This window comes from Mytilus californianus, unplaced genomic scaffold (assembly GCF_021869535.1).
Source record: "Mytilus californianus isolate M0D057914Y unplaced genomic scaffold, xbMytCali1.0.p SCAF_4, whole genome shotgun sequence".
Lineage (NCBI taxonomy): Eukaryota > Metazoa > Mollusca > Bivalvia > Mytilida > Mytilidae > Mytilus > Mytilus californianus.
Genome location: NW_026262690.1, coordinates 79451947 through 79467932, shown reverse-complemented (window position 1 = coordinate 79467932; position 15986 = coordinate 79451947). Strand labels below are relative to the sequence as shown.

General features: G+C 31.2%; 1 protein-coding gene across 1 annotated transcript in view; it reads left to right on the top strand.

The window, feature by feature from the left end:
• LOC127738586 (ESF1 homolog) overlaps window positions 1-15986 on the top strand; it is a 33954-nt gene that overhangs the window by 9026 nt on the left and 8942 nt on the right. Inside the window, exons 4-13 of the mRNA XM_052249897.1 lie at window positions 854-946; window positions 1363-1535; window positions 2322-2439; window positions 3294-3453; window positions 3843-3954; window positions 8253-8409; window positions 9213-9371; window positions 10018-10181; window positions 11261-11378; window positions 12865-12926. Of these exons, the coding sequence (XP_052105857.1) occupies window positions 854-946; window positions 1363-1535; window positions 2322-2439; window positions 3294-3453; window positions 3843-3954; window positions 8253-8409; window positions 9213-9371; window positions 10018-10181; window positions 11261-11378; window positions 12865-12926 (1316 nt within the window). The remainder of the gene's footprint in view (window positions 1-853; window positions 947-1362; window positions 1536-2321; window positions 2440-3293; window positions 3454-3842; window positions 3955-8252; window positions 8410-9212; window positions 9372-10017; window positions 10182-11260; window positions 11379-12864; window positions 12927-15986) is intronic.

The following is a 15986-nucleotide window of genomic DNA, read 5'->3' as shown; positions in this document are numbered from 1 at the left end:
ACCCCTGATCATGGTTCATTGACTTTGAAACTTTTACATAGTTTACAAGTTAATGTTTGTGTTTAGGTTTGTTTAAAGGGAATGACTTATAATAAGCCAATGGTATTTGGTATGCAGTTGTATTAGCATTGGCACATATCATTCCATGGAGATTGTTTAGCCATGTACCTTCAGTCATGGTTCATCGACTTTGAATATTTGCATAACTTACATGTTAAAGTATTGCTATTTTAATTTCAACATTTGCATTATCAAAATTACAAAAAGGCGAGACATATCTCTGTGATAACAATTTATACTATTGTGGCATCACAAAAAAGGTTGCCATGCCTGATGAACTCTCATAAAATAAAAAATTTAAACTTTGTCTGGATATCATCTAAAAATGAAAAGAGAAACAGATACAAGTTCCACCATTGGTTACATTGATCTTGGGATCCAATATTTCACAACTTATAACAGTTAACTTTCATTTGTATTTAAAACAGTCGGCAAAACCTTTGGTTCAAAATATTCAGTTTTATGTTTATAAAAAGAAAAATGAAAAAGCGTGCAGTAATTATGTATTGGTATTTTCCTTGTTCCATTTTTCCTTACAGAACAGACTGCTGATTTAACCAATCTGTAGGTTATTTTTTTCCATGATATGACATATTCTGTTATTCTTGTAAAAAAGGCATTTAAGCCTTCCTTGATTTACAGATTTCCAAAATTATTTGATTTGTTGTGTAATATAGTTTTCTTTTGAGAACATTATTAGATTATCTGTGAAGAATTTAAAAACACTTTGAAATAGTACCTATTTATGTTTATTACTAATAAGCCATACTTGATATTTAGTGCTTTTTTCCAGGATTGGGAAGTGGTCCAGACTTAGCTAGAGGAGAAGGAAATGTAGAAACTTCCTCAGAAGAAGAAGAGAGTGATGAGGAAGAATTTGATAATGGTTTGTATTAACCTCTCAACATGATTTAAATGATCCGTAACTGCCAGTGCACCTCTCTTCTGCTAGGCAACAGCTACAGAGAAACATTACCACCCAAACTTAATCATGAATGAAATGTTACCTAAGAATTCAAATGTCATTCATTATGTCACACAGCAATAACTAGATGTAAAAGATAATCTCACTTTGTGGTTAATATCATTCTCTTCTTTGGTTTATTTTTATGATTAAAAATTACATCTTAATGATGTAAAATATCTGAAAATATAACACACCCAAATTCTGAATGTAGGACAATGACCCAATGTTTTACTTTTAAAGCAATAATTCTTATATAGTCTGTATGGATAATGAGTTATTAGATACAGATTTTCCAAGGCAACAGGCTATTAAAGGAACAACTTTTTAAATTGCAGATGACAACTTAGTAATAAATATAGCAGACTTAGACAAAGATGCAGTAGAAGCACCTGAAATAACCAGTAGATTAGCTGTCTGTAACTTAGACTGGGATAGAGTTAAAGCGCAAGATATATTTGTATTGTTGCAGTCATTTAAACCTACAGGAGGTCTTATAAAATATGTAAAGGTATGTATGTTATATTTAAGTGAAAAGTAGGGTTATGGTATATTAGTTCAAGGCACGAAAGTCTCTGCACTCGCTTCACAAAACCTAAATTGTTCCTCAATTCAAAGTCACAGTGAACAAGAATTTAAATACATTTATAGCACAAGATATCTGCTATTGAAACCTGAACCTACTAGATGTTTAACATTTGTTAACATACCTGGAGTTTATAATTCCTGACATGATTATATGAATAATAAGATTTTAAAACAATATTGAATTAAGATGGGAGGACTGTGACTGGAGAAAACTGAGGCGTTTTGTTTTTTGGTTTTAAAACTGCATTTATGAAACTGTAATTTCCCACAAGTGTAAAACTACCATCTCAATTGGTTTTTTTTTTGTTTGATTTGTTTTTTACTTGCATACTAAATATTTGGAAATCAATAAAAAAAAAAAACTAGAACAAGACAAGCAATAGACAGTTATATATTGAATGATAAAAGACAAAAGTTTACAATGTTTGAATTTTCTTAATTAATCCAGAATAAGAGAAAGCTTGTTTACAATTTATTATTGAGTGATCTAAACTTAATATTTAGCACTGCTTCTTACTCTCATTTGAACTAATGTGATATTTTATTTTGAGACACTTATTGGATTTTAGCAACAACAAAAAACTGGATCTTTATCATTTTGAAAGACCTGTCCATAAAAATCGAATGCAGAACTTTTCTTAAAATATTTTTCAAATTTTTATTATAATTTGAATAGAAGATCTTTGGAAAGTGTATATGTTCATTATAGGTATACCCCTCAGAGTTTGGAATACAGCGTATGGAAATGGAGGCATTAAAAGGACCAATGGAATTAACGGAGACACCTCTTGCGGATCAAGACAGTAACGATCAAGATGATGAAGAGGGTAGGTGAAATGAATATTAACTACTGGCGGAATTTAATGCTTTGAAAAGAATCTATACAACTTCAACAAAGTACAGTTGAAGAAGAAAAATGCTGCAAGTGTTGTATCTCTAGATACAATGCATATGGAAATACTGTGTTAAGGAAAATTATTAATTTTAAGAACTAGTCTTCCATATAAAAGTATGCATACCTACAACCATGAATAAAAGGAGATATACAGTATATAACCATTAGAACCAATCCAACAACACAAATCAACAAAAAGACATTCAGAAGTCAACATACAATACAGTCTTCAACAATACACAGATATCTAGACAATATACATAAATTGCTGGAGTCTAAAACTTGTATCATTTGGCTGACATGGTTAAATTCTGTTGCTAGCAAAATTATGACAAATCCCTCGCATGGATATTTAATGTACACTAAAAAATCATCTGCACGTAGACGTACATATTCAATAATGTAAAAAATTATTATATATAATAAACAGTTTTCTGATTGATTAATGAATCAGAAATTGCTGTTGTGAGATAATAATTATAATGACGCAATCAAAGGCTAAAAAGTATGTGATTGACTGTTGTGAGATAATTGATTGACTGTTGTGAGATAAGTGATTGACTGTTGTGAGATAAGTGATTGACTGTTGTGAGATAATTATTATGACACAATCAAAGGCTAAAAAGTATGTGATTGACTGTTATGAGATAATTGATTGACTGTTGTGAGATAATTATTATGACACAATCAAAGGTATGCAATTTGACCATGTCTGTAGGATTTGGATTTGATTTATACCAAGGAAATTGTTCAGTCGTGAAAAGTTTTTTTAATATTATTTTTAAGGTGGAGGTTTTCATACAGAGAAGCTAAGGAGATACCAGTTAAACAGACTTAAGTACTATTACGCTGTAGTAGAATGTGATTCACAAGAAACAGCTAATAAAATCTATGAAGAATGTGATAATATGGAATATGAAAGTAGTTCTAATAAACTAGATTTAAGGTAAATCAACATTATTTTGTATTACAAGTGCTTATAGGGGAGAGCAGTTTTAATGCTGCTTCAAGGTTTAAATTTTGTCTTAATTGTCAACTTCTAAAGTACATGAATAAAAGTGCTGTTTCACAAAATCAATAATCCATAATGAATTATTCTTTAAACTTATACTTAAAATGGTACTCCATGCATGTATCACATATTTTTCAAGATAAGGCTTTTAAAGAATTTTTGCGATGAATGAGTCAATTTTTGACCATTGGTGACTCAAAATAACTTTTGCATGCATGAGTGATAATTTTAATTTTTTAATCTATAAAAAAAGTAGATAAAGAGTATTAGTTTTGACAACTGAAAAAACCACCACAACTAGGTCAACTTTATTTTTTCGACAGGTTTATTCCAGAGGATATGACCTTTGACCATGAACCTAAAACAGTGTGTACAGAACCACCAACCTCCTATACTCCTTCATTATACTTTACAACAGCTCTTTGTCAGTCTAAGGTATGTATAGAATTAATTACCACCTCCTATACCCCTTCATTATACTTTACAACAGCTCTTTGTCAGTCCAAGGTATGTATAGAGTTAATAACAACCTCCTATACTCCTTCATTATACTTTACAACAGCTCTATGCCAGTCTAAGGTATGTATAGAATTAATTACCACCTCCTATACTCCTTCATTATACTTTACAACAGCTCTTTGTCAGTCTAAGGTATGTATAGAATTAATTACAACCTCCTATACTCCTTTATTATACTTTACAACAGCTCTTTGTCAGTCCAAGGTATGTATAGAATTAATTACCACCTCCTATACTCCTTCATTATACTTTACAACAGCTGTTTGTCAGTCTAAGGTATGTATAGAATGAATTACCACCTCCTATACTCCTTCATTATACTTTACAACAGCTGTTTGTCAGTCTAAGGTATGTATAGAATGAATTACCACCTCCTATACTCCTTCATTATACTTTACAACAGCTGTTTGTCAGTCTAAGGTATGTATAGAATGAATTACCACCTCCTATACTCCTTCATTATACTTTACAACAGCTGTTTGTCAGTCTAAGGTATGTATAGAATGAATTACCACCTCCTATACTCCTTCATTATACTTTACAACAGCTCTTTGTCAGTCTAAGGTATGTATAGAATGAATTACCACCTCCTATACTCCTTCATTATACTTTACAACAGCTCTTTGTCAGTCTAAGGTATGTATAGAATGAATTACCACCTCCTATACTCCTTCATTATACTTTACAACAGCTCTTTGTCAGTCTAAGGTATGTATAGAATGAATTACCACCTCCTATACTCCTTCATTATACTTTACAACAGCTCTTTGTCAGTCTAAGGTATGTATAGAATGAATTACCACCTCCTATACTCCTTCATTATACTTTACAACAGCTCTTTGTCAGTCTAAGGTATGTATAGAATTAATTACAACCTCCTATACTCCTTCATTATACTTTACAACAGCTCTTTGTCAGTCTAAGGTATGTATAGAATTAATTACAACCTCCTATACTCCTTCATTATACTTTACAACAGCTCTTTGCCAGTCTAAGGTATGTATAGAATTAATTACAACCTCCTATACTCCTTCATTGTACTTTACAACAGCTCTTTGTCAGTCTAAGGTATGTATAGAATTAATTACAACCTCCTATACTCCTTCATTATACTTTACAACAGCTCTTTGTCAGTCTAAGGTATGTATAGAATTAATTACCACCTCCTATACTCCTTCATTATACTTTACAACAGCTCTTTGCCAGTCTAAGGTATGTATAGAATTAATAACAACCTCCTATACTCCTTCATTATACTTTACAACAGCTCTTTGTCAGTCTAAGGTATGTATAGAATTAATTACCACCTCCTATACTCCTTCATTATACTTTACAACAGCTCTTTGTCAGTCTAAGGTATGTATAGAATTAATTACCACCTATACTCCTTCATTATACTTTACAACAGCTCTTTGTCAGTCTAAGGTATGTATAGAATTAATTACAACCTCCTATACCCCTTCATTATACTTTACAACAGCTCTTTGTCAGTCTAAGGTATGTATAGAATTAATTACCACCTCCTATACTCCTTCATTATACTTTACAACAGCTGTTTGTCAGTCTAAGGTATGTATAGAATTAATTACCACCTCCTATACCCCTTCATTATACTTTACAACAGCTCTTTGTCAGTCTAAGGTATGTATAGAATTAATTACCACCTCCTATACCCCTTCATTATACTTTACAACAGCTCTTTGTCAGTCCAAGGTATGTATAGAGTTAATAACAACCTCCTATACCCCTTCATTATACTTTACAACAGCTCTTTGTCAGTCTAAGGTATGTATAGAATTAATTACCACCTCCTATACTCCTTCATTATACTTTACAACAGCTCTTTGTCAGTCTAAGGTATGTATAGAATTAATTACCACCTATACTCCTTCATTATACTTTACAACAGCTCTTTGTCAGTCTAAGGTATGTATAGAATTAATTACCACCTCCTATACTCCTTCATTATACTTTACAACAGCTCTTTGTCAGTCTAAGGTATGTATAGAATTAATTACAACCTCCTATACCCCTTCATTATACTTTACAACAGCTCTTTGTCAGTCTAAGGTATGTATAGAATGAATTACCACCTCCTATACTCCTTCATTATACTTTACAACAGCTCTTTGTCAGTCTAAGGTATGTATAGAATTAATTACCACCTCCTATACTCCTTCATTATACTTTACAACAGCTCTTTGTCAGTCTAAGGTATGTATAGAATTAATTACAACCTATACTCCTTCATTATACTTTACAACAGCTCTTTGCCAGTCTAAGGTATGTATAGAATTAATTACCACCTCCTATACTCCTTCATTATACTTTACAACAGCTGTTTGTCAGTCTAAGGTATGTATAGAATTAATTACCACCTCCTATACTCCTTCATTATACTTTACAACAGCTGTTTGTCAGTCTAAGGTATGTATAGAATTAATTACCACCTCCTATACCCCTTCATTATACTTTACAACAGCTCTTTGTCAGTCTAAGGTATGTATAGAATTAATTACCACCTCCTATACTCCTTCATTATACTTTACAACAGCTGTTTGTCAGTCTAAGGTATGTATAGAATTAATTACCAGTCTTGTAAGGATCAGGTTATATCTTAAATTTACAAAACAATCAATGAAAATAATTGCTCATTTTATCCACTGAAAAAGGCTTGCTTCTGAAGAATTGCAGTACATGCACTTGTCTGCAAAAGTGGAATATCAAGGTTTTTTCGTCCACACCATAGGTAAATAGGATTTGAACTTATTCAAACTTCTCTTTTAATCTTTCCACGAGTGATCACTATGATTAGTTTTTAGATAAAAAATTGATAGCCTTGTTTGACAGTCAGGACATTATATTTATCACCCATATGGATAATACTGTGGATTAAATTATTAGTCCCCTACCTACGAAGTCGAAGGGGACTTTAGGTTTGCACTCCGTCTGTCTGTCTGTCTGTCTGTCTGTCTGTCTGTCCTTCTGTCAGTCCGGCAAATCAGTTTTCCACTTTTTTTCTTCATGCTTGAAGATATTGATTTGATATTTGGTATATTGTTTTATCATGACAAGTTACAGATCAAGTTTGAATTTTGTTCCGCTCTGATAATTTTGTGTAGAGTTATGGTCCTTGGACTTGGAAAATTCACTCAAATATTCAGTTTTCTGCATTTTTTTGCGTCATTCTTGAAGATATTGATTTAATAATTGGTACATTGTTTTATCATGACAAGTTACAGACCAAGTTTGAATTTTGTTTCGGTTTGATGATTTTTTGCAGAGTTATGGTCCTTGGACTTAGAAAATTCACTTAAATTATCAGTTTTCTGCAATTTTTTTCGTCATGCTTGAAGATATTGACTTGATATTTGTTATATAGTTAACACCATGACAAGTTATAGATCAAGTTAGCATTTTGTTCCAGTACAATTAATTTTTAACCGGTAGGGGACTATGTATTGCCATGCAAAACTCTCAGAATGCTTGTTTTCATTGGTACCAATTTTTGTGGATTAAGGAAAAAAATCACATTTTCATGGACATTTGATTTCATAGTTTTGCCAAAGTTTTCTCACAAGCCTTTAGAAAATTTATGATTTGTGAAGATTTAAAGGAGTAGGCCCGGTAAGACCCCTTTTTGGCCCCAAAATATAGCGTTTTTACAAAGTTGTTAAAAATGTAAATGTTCAGCTATTTATTGGAAAGTAGAATACTTTTGCTACATAAATATGGGCTGTTTTTGACAATACAATGGACATGCCTCAGATACTATCATCATTATGTCATGCAAAATTACTAAAATCTTCACAATTTTAGCATTTGTTTTAATTTTAAGACGGTTTAAATTTTATTAATTTATGTTTTATGGCATATTTGATAAGATTTTTCATATCTAAGCTTGAATTTGAGTGTCATTAATGACCAAATTAGTTCAAATCTTTAACATAAACTAATTCAATCGACTGAAGTAGACACAAAAGTGTTTAAAAAATGTCAAAAATCTTTCATCCGATGTACTTTGGGCCGAAATTAGCCCTTACCGGACATTCTCCTTTGTGGTTTACCTATACCCATGAAATCCAATAATAAGAATGAATTAACATTATCAGTTTTAAGTGAAATTAAAGCTTTGTAGTTCCTTACTTTAATATTCAATCAGTTGTTTCCTAGTAAAATAATAAGTTTATGTAAAGTTATTTCTATATTTAAAGGTTGATTTAACATGGGATGAAACAGATCAGGACAGATTGAAGGTCACCATGAATCCTAGCATTGGAAAAAGAACAAAGAAAGGAAAAGGTGAAGTGAAGGAAGAAGATTTTAAAGCTTATTTGGCCTCTAGTTCTGAAGATGAGGATGATGACAAAGGTAATAATAAGCTATGGGGATAATCTAGAAATCTAAGATGTAGAGAAGTTTGAATTTTTTTTTGTAATAAATATTCAACAGTTCTAAATGGTTGTGTTTCTTTAAACAAATTTAAAGAAAATTTCTCTCTCTAGCGCGCACACACACAAACAACCAACTAAACAAAGTGGGCAGAAATTGGGAATATTTTTGTTCATATCTCAATACATGTAAGAACCTTAACTCAAATACCAAAAATCTCCATATCAATGAAAATTTTTAGTTCCTATCCCACAATTTTTTCTTATTCTAAATTTTTTTTTCTGATACTGTGAATTCTTTCTTATTATTTGGATACAAATTTTTGTGGATTTCTTGGGTATAGGTGAACCACAATTTGAAATGTTCAAGGAAGCGCAAAATTTCTTACGGCAGTTAGGTAGACTTTGGCAAAAACCACAAAATCAATTATCCAGGAAAATAAAGTTTTTCTTCAATCCACAAAAAATTGTTACCCACAGAAATAAATAAACCCACAGTAATTGAACTCATACAAGTTTGTGATAAGAGTTGCCTTCTACTGAAATCCTAAGAGGATCATGAATGTCAGAAGTGATGGCACTAACCAGAAAAAATAAGGAAATATATTATATCTGAGAAGTCCTCATTGCCTTATCATACCCCCACACAAAGTTGTATTTAATTAACACTCATTTTGAAAAAGTGACCACCATGTTGATGTAACCTTTTAATTAAGTATGATTATTAGGACAGGTTTAATATGCATTCATAGTTTTTCTATTAAATATTTTATCAATTTACAGCAGGAACTTTAGGAAACTTAGACTTTGGAGATGAAGAGAGTGAATCAGAAGATGAAGAACAACAGATCAACAAATATAAAAGTTTGGTACAAAGTATAAAGGAGTCAGAGGAAAAGAAGAAAAAAAGAGATGTAGAAATGGAGATAACTTGGGAACCAGGTAATGAAGGCAAACTACAAATGATTATATAGTCTATTGCTTCCATTCAAATAGAAATGTCCATACAGTGGAATCACAACTAAGAAAACTAAAGCTTAAACTCTGGCATTAAATGTTCTCATATAGAATGCATACTTTCTTGTATGTTCGGTATGGCATCTTTTTAAATATGCAAGTCAAGGTATTGTAATTTTGGCTCTCAAAATTTTTGTCGAACTTGAAAAATACTTGATGAAAAAAAATGATGTTTAATTATTTTTTAATTTCGGAGGCAACAGTAGTTAATCGATGTTCAAATCTCATAAATCCATCAAGAAGATATAAATACAGGTAAAACCAATAACTGTAGGAATTGAATGTACTCCAAAAAGATAAGAATAGGTACATCGACAGTGTAAGAGTATTCATTGATTCTTACTCATATCTGTATTAGAGTAGTTTTTGTATAAAGAGTACCCCTGTTAATAAAGTCTGTATAGTGTGAACATGCAAAGGTGTAAAGTATTACTTATGATATGTAATGTTCATTTATGTATATATTTATGTACTTTTGGGGCTATCTATTTATCCTTTTGAATAATAATGTATGTTTAATATAACTAAATTTGATGAATGTTATTCCAGAGGCACATGTTTTTGATTGTAGGATTAAAAGAATCTGCAGAGAAAATAATAAAAAAGAAGGAAAAAGAAAAAGGCATGACTGTATGGGATAAATACTTGGAAAAGAAAAAAGAAAAGAAACAAACGAAGAGAGATGATAAAAAGAAACAAGACAAATCTAAAGTTGTAGAAGAAGAGGATTCTGAGGTATGTAAAGAAAAAGAAAAAGATAGGGTTTAAGAATCATGACACAAAATCACTACATGCACTTGTCAAAACACAGTAAAAAGGATTGTTGGTTTTCATCTCGGAGTCACAGTGAGGCCTTTAACATGAAGCAAAGGCTACCCCACTCTAAGTTCAATATAACGCCTTGGCACACTGGTTTAAGTAGAATTTTTTGCAAAGTCTAGTGTCAATAACATTTCATCTGTGTTTATCAGTCAGGTACTAAAGATAGTTAAAGTAGATTTATTTAGTATTATAACTCACTCAATAGACAAGTAAAAATATACAGGAACACTGATTATAGTAAGGCTCTCTCTCATAGTTATAAAGCATAATTGTCCATGTTTAAAACTTCCTAATACACTTATCGCTATTTGGAAATCTGCACCGGTTGACCGAGAATATGCGCCTCTTGAACTATTGACGTCATACAACAATCACTTTTCCATTGTGGCGTCAGTTTTTTTCTATTGTGATGTCAAAATTTTACGGGAACCTTTGTGTGTCCAGTAATGGCGGACAAATAGCAATTAGATGTATTGAAATTCCTACCTATGGTTGGATGGTTCCCTCCGTGGCACTGCGGCTTTTTCCACTAATAAAGACTTAAGAGTCTAAAAGTGTCATACAGCATTAACAATAAATCCTTATTTGGAGATATCCTTCTGCAGTAATTTTCTAGTGTTGCATTTGCTGTAGGACCTTTTTCAGATTGAATTCAATAATATTTACATTTTACTTCACTTTTTGCAGTAGAATTTTGTTTTAAAAGTTTCTATGGAATAGGAATACAATCATTAAACAGTTGATTAGCTTTTACAACTGGTAGGGTGGCTTGGACATTATTTATTATATAACAATTGTCAAAAAAAATAAAACTACAGTCAAATAATGTTGAAAGGAAACTGAATAAGGCAGGTCTTTATTCATAGTTCTCTTAAGAGGAGGTCTTCAAATGAGAAAAAAAAATCAATCACTGATATCGTATAATATTGAGACATTCAAAAAGTGAATGTTAATTAATGAAATACATTATTGATTTATCTCCCTTATTCCAGTCTCAGTCAGGTGAAGAGGCTTTTAGTGATGATGATGTACCAGAAGATTTAAAATCAGATCCCTTCTTTCAACACAGTGACGATGAAGATAATCCAAAAATGAAAAAGAAAAACAAAGGTATATGTTTAATATTGAAACATAAGGCAATTTCATTGATTCCTATTTTCCATCAATGTTCCAAGAAATATGGCTGGATAATTGCTTTATCATTTTATTGTATCAGAGTTTGCATTTAACAACTGTTAATTGTATATTATTTATGGTGTTGGTTTACGCAAAATCATGAGAATTGGTATTTTAGTAATAAAGGTACTTTACATTACAAGGCCAAACAAATTAATTAGTTTCTTAAGCACCAGCCTTATGAACTGTTTAGTTTTTAATTCAATGGTAATATTTGTTTCTCACATTCTTTTTCTTTGATGTCAGGATTACTTTGTTACTAATGATACCAGTATAAAAATAGGGACATGATGTGGGAATGCCAATGAGACAACCGTGTGAAAAATTTCAAGTCATGGTACAGTCTTCAATAATTAGCCCTATATAACAAAATGTGAAAAAATTAATTCTGCTAATTTATACCACAACAATGAACCAAAAACAAATATGACAAACAGTAATCAGCAACAACCACTGGCTTGGTTTTTAGCAGCCATGTTATTCGAATTTGTAACAAAACTTGTGCACGTTGGATTCCATGGAAATTCTATTTGTAACTACCTGATGCAACAAACAGCTATGATAACAACAGGTTAATGTGTATGAACTCTTTTATCGATTATGTATGTTTTACCAAGAGGTTAAAATAAAGAAAGGGAGAATATGGTTAGTGAAATCCTGATCCTTATATATATCTACTGAAGCCAAGCAGATGAAAGTCTGGCGACTAGTTAACACTGTATTGGTTTTACTGATCTTGTTAGTATGAATAAAGGGCTTCCCTGTCTCAGTAAAAATCCACTACTTTCTTTAAATGACAATTTGACACAAAAGCCAATGTTGAATTATTGTTTAATAGATAAAAGTAAATATCAAAAGAACACCAAATCAGACACATCAAATGAAAGAACCTTATGCTTTACTGAAAAATCAAGATCACCTCTTACATAATACCAGTCTTCTTAAAAAGTTTAAGAGACTTATAGATTATCTATGGTTTGGCAAACAAAAGGAATTTTCTCAGCTACAATCTCATGGAAGGATTGAGATGGAATAAAGCCAAGAAAGTTCCTGGATTTGAAAGACCATATGACAATGACATTGACAATGGCATTGGTTTATGACTTCATCATGTTCTCAATCTGCTCAACTGAGAAAAACCATTGTGTTCTCAATATACTAGACTGAAAAATACATTCTCAGCAGAGCAGCATGAGATGGAAAATTATCACACACAAAAATCAAAGCAAATATTAAGAGAATAGCAAAAAAATTGTACCAAAGGTGAACACTCTGAGGAAAAAAATTTGAAAAGAATTAAGTCAAGAACTGCAAGTTTTTTTTTCCTGATTGGCTCCATTTACAAAAAAAGCATTACATTTTCTTAGTTACATGTAACATCGATATCTCATCTCTAAATTTAGTGGTTTATTCAATGAAGGTAAAAAGAAATTTAAAGGAAAAGAAACTCAGGAGGAAAAAGAGTTGAAGGAAAAACAAAAGGTTAGTTGATAAATAAATGTTTTTGTTTGTATCTAGAAGAAAATTATGCTTACCCTTTGGCCATAATAGAAATATTCTCATTATCTTCTAAAATAAATGCAGGAAATCATCATAACATACAATGTATGTACTGGTATTAACATGTACATTAACTCTTGAAAAAATACAACATTATCAAATTTTGTATATAGATTTGATTTTATTATGCTTAGTTGACTTCCTGAAAGATGTCTTATGGTAATCACTCTGTCAGTACTTCTATGTCTTACAATTAATCATGATTTACAAAAACAAATTGCACAGTGTTAATATCTAGGAAGGTCCTGTTTTTTTTCAAATTTGGACAAAATGTTTGGAAATAAACTTAGGTTTTGTTAAATACTTACAAATTTGGAGAAACATCTTTTTTGTGATAATTTAAATGAAAATTGTGCATAAGTTATGATATGCTATTAAAAATTGATTCCCAATGACAAAAAAATTGATTGATTTTGTGTGAAAATTTGGGGGTAAAATTTACAGTGAAAACTTTCTTTCTTTTAAGAAATCTCAAATTTGGAGAAACATCTTTTTATGCTAGGATTTCAACAAAAACTGATGTATAGATATAATATGCATTTCAAATTGTTACCTGTAAAATTGTTGTTAAAAACTAATTTTTTTTTTAAAAATGATGAATTTTGAGAAAACATTTGTTTATGCCAGGATTTCAATGACAAATGATATGTAGGTATAATTTTGCTATTCCAAAACTGTGACAAAAATTATTGGTTGTCCACCATTCATAAAAATGTCTATCAAAATACACATTGCTTGGATTTCAACAAGATACATATTCAAGAACACATCCCTTATAATTGCTGATTTCAAAATTTATAAAAATTTACTACATGTACCATGAATATGAATTGATTGTATGAATCAGTCTTTGTGTTTTGTAATTTTGATAGTATAATGCAAATGTTGAAATTAGAATGGCAATATTTAAAGGGGCATTAGCTAAGAGATATAGAAAAAAATCAAATATGATTCTTTTTTTATACGCCCGTTTACGGGACGTATTATGGTATACCGTTGTCCGTCTGTCCGTCCGTCGTCAACATGTGGGACATTAACTCAAAAACGCTTTACCCAATTTGCATAAAACTTTGGTGAATTGTATATATCTATTGACGTGAGCTCCCTTTCGTTTTTCATAAATTTTAGATTTTATGTTTCCAAGAAATAAGGGTTTTATTCATTAAAAAAGGGGGTTTTCCAGTTTTTCGGACAACAACTCAAAAATGCTTTCTCCAGTTTCCAAGAAACTTTGGTCAATTGTTTTTTATCAATTGACATGAGCTCCCTTTTGATTTTTATAAAGTTTAGATTTTGCGTTTCTGAGTTATGGGATTTTATTCATTAAAAAAAGGGGGATTTTCCAGTTTTCGGACAATAACTCAAAAATACTTTCAGCAGTTCTCATGAAAATTTGGTGAATTGTTAATATCTATTGATGTAAGCTCCCTTTTGATTTTTAGAAATTTTAGATTTTACGTTTCCGAGTTATGAGGTTTTATTCATTAAAAAAAGGGGATTTTCCAGTTTTCAGACAATACCTTTAAAGTGCTTTGAGCAGTTTTCATTAAACTTTGGTGCCTGGTTTTTATACGCCTGTTTACGGAATGTATTATGGTATACTGTTGTCTGTCCGTCCGTCTGCTGTCCGTCGTCAACATGTCCGACATTAACTCAAAAACTCTTTAACCAATTAGCATAAAACTTTGGTGAATTGTTTATATCTATTGACATGAGCTCCGGTTCGTTTTTTATAAATTTTAGATTTTAGGTTTCTGAGTTAAAGGGTTTTATTCATTAAAAAAAGGGGGATTTTCCAGTTTTCGGACAATAACTCAAGAATGCTTTCACCAACTTGCAAGAAATTGTGGTGAATTGTTTATATCTATTGACATGAGCTCCCTTTCGATTTTAATATATTTTAGATTTTACGTTTCCGAGTTACAGGGTTTTATTCATAAAAAAAGGGGGATTTTCCAGTTTTCGGACAAAAAATCAAAAATGCTTTCAGCAGTTCTTGAGAAACTTTGTTGAATTGTTTATATCTATTGATGTAAGCTCCATTTAGAATTTTATAAATTTTACATTTTTGAGTTATGGGGTTTTATTCATTAAAAAAGGGGGGATTTTTCCAGTTTTCGGACAATATCTCAAAAATGCTGTCAGCAATTCTCATGAAACTTTGGTGAATTGTTTATATCTATTGATGTAAGCTCCCTTTACATTTTCATAAATTTCTAATATGACATTGAGTATTAATTGAACTTTAATTGCTTATAGTCTGACAACAGATTTACTAAGTATTGCGCAACAGCACAGTGTATTGCACAACAGCAAGAAATCTTTAATTGAATGTAAATTCAATTCATATAACCAATTTCAAGTTCTTTGACTACATTTATTCAGAAACCTATAATATGTCAAATATTTAATACAATCCAAATTCAGACCTGTATCAAGCTTGAATATTGTGTCCATTTTTGCCCCAATTGTTCAGGGTTGGACCTCTGCGGGCGTATCCAGCTGCGCTCAGCAAAGCAGATTATTAGTCCCCTACCGACGAAGTCGAAGGGGACTTTAGGTTTGCACTCCGTCTGTCTGTCCATCTGTCCGTCTGTCCATCTGTTCGTCTGTCCATCCGTCAGTCCGGCAAATCAACTTTCCACACTTTTTTCTTGAAGATATTTTTTTGATATGTGGTATATAGTTTTATCATGACAAGTTATAGATCAAGTTCGAATTTTGTTCTGGTCTGATGATTTAGTCCAGAGTTATGGACCATAACTCTGGACCATATCTAATGTTAGAGTACTATGTTAAACCATATTTCTGTACAAAGGGAGATAACTCATTTTTTAAAAGACATTCTTTGTTATATTATTTGAAGAATTTTTTGGCAGGTTTGTTTGTTATTTAGTGTAAACTAATTTTCTGAATGCTATATATATAAAAAAAATTATGAAGAGAAATCCTTTAATTAGATAATAATCTATTTTTATTAAT